General features: G+C 26.4%; 1 protein-coding gene across 1 annotated transcript; it reads left to right on the top strand.

The window, feature by feature from the left end:
• The first annotated feature begins 1979 nt into the window (after positions 1-1979).
• On the top strand, positions 1980-3593 carry LOC107842135 (probable glutathione S-transferase). The gene is made up of 2 exons (XM_016685903.2): positions 1980-2534; positions 3088-3593. Exons 1-2 carry the CDS (start codon positions 2226-2228, stop codon positions 3439-3441), a joined length of 663 nt encoding a protein of 220 aa, XP_016541389.2. The 5' UTR covers positions 1980-2225; the 3' UTR covers positions 3442-3593.
• The last annotated feature ends 269 nt before the right edge of the window (positions 3594-3862 follow it).

Here is a 3862-nt window from a genome sequence, read left to right as displayed (position 1 = left end):
TCTAATCTCATGATATTTCTAAGGTTTAATTTATATCGATTTTTTAGGAATTTACGGTAATTACTTCTACAACTCCATTAACAATGCCACCGCTCCAAACTTATCATTATCACCCACGTCTACCATCATTTAGATTTGAATATCTTAAATAATTAATAAAAATAAGTATTTCACTCTAAAATAGAATGCGAGTCTTAAATGGACACAACTTTTAACCATAACCTCTTATTTACTTTATACATAATCTATTACATATATATAAGTGGGAAAGAAGCTGCTGAAGCAGGCAGCTTATGGACGACATGTCTGCTTCAGTTGTGATTTTACTATATCATCCCTAATTAATTATTATAAGTCATTTATGTATTAAAAAATTCATATTATTTAATTAAAAAAGTAAAAAAAAATTATGACATGTCTACTTTAGCTGCTTCGATCATGATTTACTATATCATCCGTAATTAATTATTATAAGTCCTTTGTGTATTAGAAAATTAATATTAGTTAATTAAAAAAAGTAAAATAAAAATTTATGACATGCTTGTTTCAGCTACTTCAACCATTTTTTTACTCTATCATTCCTAATTAATTATTATAAGTTATTTACGTATTATAAAATTAATAATATATAATTAAAAAGGGTAAAATGGATATTTATGATATCTCTGCTTCAATTGCTTCAACCATTTTTTTACTCTATCATTCCTAATTAATTATTATAAGTTATTTACGTATTAGAAAATTAATAATATTTAATTAAAAAGGGTACAATAGACATTTATAGCATGCCTGCTTCAATTACTTCAATTGTGATTTTATTATATCACCCCTAATTAATTATTATATATTATTTAAGCATTAGAGGATTGATAATATTTCATTAAAAAAAAGATTAAATAAACAAAAAATTATTAGTTTACTCTTGATGTTTTAAATTAACTTGACGATTTATATGGAGTCCACTTAATTATTTTTCCACAAGTATTTTTTATTGTAATTTTATTATATTACTTCTAATATAACCATTGATGTTTTAAATTAAGTTGTCGACTTATACGGGGTTCACTTAAAAAAATTTCATAAGTAACTTTTATAGTAATTTTATCATATCACTTCTAAATAGTTATACTAAGTCATTTAAGTATTTGATTATAAAAAATATTTAATAACGCTGATAAAATAGATTTAAAAAATTATAAATTAAAAATGATCGAATGAAGTACTTTACAATAGTAATATTTGTGTCAAAAAAGGTATGAAAGTAGTACATCTATTGAGATCTCAATGATTAGATTCAAATAAAAAATAAATACATAGTTACGATCTATGATTTGAGTGATCAAAATATTAATTTTTATTAGGTACAACTATTGAAGCATAAAATAAGCAAATAAGGAAATTAAATTTAAATTTTTTTAACAACTTTTTCATCTCGGTGATCGACCTGCTTGTCGACCACTGTTTGTTCTGTAATTTTACTATATCACCCCTAATTAATTATTATATGTCATTTACATATTAAAAAATTAATAATAATTAATAAAAATAAATAAGTAAAATAGACATTTATGACATGTCTGCTTCAGCTGTTTCACCCGTAGTTTACTACATCATCTCTAATTAATTATTATAAATTATTTAAATATTAAGAAATTAATAAATGTGATAAAAAGGGTAAAATATACATAAAATGATAAATTAACTCTTTGTATTTTAAATTAACCTGACATCTTATATGAGGCTCACTAAAATTATTTTCACAAGTATTTTTTATAGCAATTTTGTATTATCGCTTCCAATTAGTTATTACAAGTCATTTAGACATGTCTGTTTAGCTACTTCAATCATGATATTTGGTTAACTTTCGAAATTATATTAGTGTCACTTAAATTAAAATAAAAAAATATTATAAATTAGAATAATAAAAAACTTAAATTATTTAAAATTATTTAATAATGATAATTTATTTTATTGCTTTCATAATAATTTTAAAAAGTAAAGCTTAGTATGTTGGATCCACCGTGCTCGGCACTGGTCTATCGTCACTAGTACATAATTGAGGAAAAGTCGTCGGTCAATGTAGAAGCATTAAATTAGACAACTGAATTGTGTAAGAAGTCCATTGGCTTTGCTTGGTAGCGAAGACAGTTCACTGTTCTTTTGCTCTGTGAAAATAAGGCCAGAATTGATCAAGAGAGAAAACCCACCATTACCAAAATTGTGATATGGCAGAAATAAAGCTGCTTGGTGTTTCACTGAGCCCTTTTACTCACAGAGTTGAGTGGGCTCTGAAGACTAAGGGAGTAGAGTATGAACTTATAGTAGAAGATACAAAAAATAAGAGTCCTCTGCTTCTTGAATCCAATCCAATTCACAAGAAAATCCCAGTGTTAATTCACAATGGGAAGCCCATCTGCGAGTCTATGGTAATTATCGAATACATTGATGAAACTTTTGAAGGACCTTCCATCTTGCCTAAAGACCCATATGAGCGAGCTATAGCTCGTTTTTGGGCTAAGTTCCTTGATGATAAGGTAATTTAATCTGGATTTATGTTACAATATATTCTGTCCAAGAAATTTTATTAATAGTGTTGATTAGTTTGTTAGTAGTTTAGTTAGTATTATTTTTATCAAGTTATAAATTATACTTCCTCTTCAGTTAGGATCAAATTAATAAATTTTTGGTTTGAATTTCAAAATAGAATCCTCAATCTTTTTTAAAATAAAATTTATATATTTAGAAATTACATAAAATGTATTATAAATAGTTAACATTTCAATAATATCTACAAAGTATTTGAAAAAAATCTATGGTCAAATAAAATGTTCTTTGATTGCCCGAATAGTAACAAAAGACAAACAAATTAAAAGGGATACTTTTAGCTGTTATCTCTGCTTCTTGTAACACATAACCTACCTCATTTCAAAATTACAGATGTCATATTAGTTAGATATCATGTGTATGATCTAAACATATGTATAAGTTAAATTCATGCTTATAATATGAATTTTACTTAATTTCCTTGTAAATGATTTGATTGTGTAAATATATTTATTGAAACTCAAAATCTTGAGTGTTTTGCAGTGCTTGCCAACAATGGGGAAGGCTTTATTGGGCGAAGGAGAGGAGCAAGAGAAAGCTAAAGAGGAGTGCGTTGAGTTGCTAAAAATTCTTGATAATGAACTCAAGCATAAGAAATTTTTTGGTGGAGACCAAATTGGATTTGCTGATATTGCTGCAAATGCATTAGCATTTTGGATGGGAATAATTGAAGAAGCCTCAGGTGTAATTTGGGTGACAAGTGAGAAATTTCCAAATTATTGTGCTTGGAGAGAGAACTATAATAACTGCAGCCAAGTCAAAGAATATCTACCTTCAAGAGATGAATTATTTACACATTTCCAATCTAGATTTCACTCTGCAGCAGCTCCGAAATGACAACTCTCTGGAATTTCAAGATTTTGTGTAACAACAAAATAGGGTATTTGGCACTTACGTCATTATTTTGTGTTGGTTTTAACTTCAAAAACTGCACAATATAAGTGTTAGTGTAATTTATCATAATTATAATAATTTTTTAATTTTTATTAAATATAATAAATTACAATTGAAAAATTATAATGAAAAATAAAATAATTTTCTTTTTGGCTAAGCGTGAATATGTCGCTCTCTTTAAGATTCAAATTCACTATGACATAATGTACATAGATTTAATAGTATATTTCTTAAATTATCCCCTCCAAGATACAACAGCTCATCATGATGGCTTAGTTGAAGAGTCTAAAACTCATCACAAGAATACTTTTCTTCAATATATAATTACTCTTTTTTGTATAATAAATATAGCTGAAGACTCGGA

Source organism: Capsicum annuum, chromosome 9, assembly GCF_002878395.1.
Source record: "Capsicum annuum cultivar UCD-10X-F1 chromosome 9, UCD10Xv1.1, whole genome shotgun sequence".
In the NCBI taxonomy this organism is placed as follows: Eukaryota; Viridiplantae; Streptophyta; class Magnoliopsida; order Solanales; family Solanaceae; genus Capsicum; species Capsicum annuum.
This window is presented reverse-complemented; position numbering and strand designations above follow the sequence as displayed.

Coding starts and splice junctions, on each gene's coding strand:
- LOC107842135 (XM_016685903.2), top strand. CDS start 2,226: ATGGCAGAAATAAAGCTGCTTGGTGTTTCACTGAGCCCTTTTACTCAC. Junction 2,535..3,087: donor CTAAGTTCCTTGATGATAAG/GTAATTTAATCT, acceptor AGTGTTTTGCAG/TGCTTGCCAACAATGGGGAA.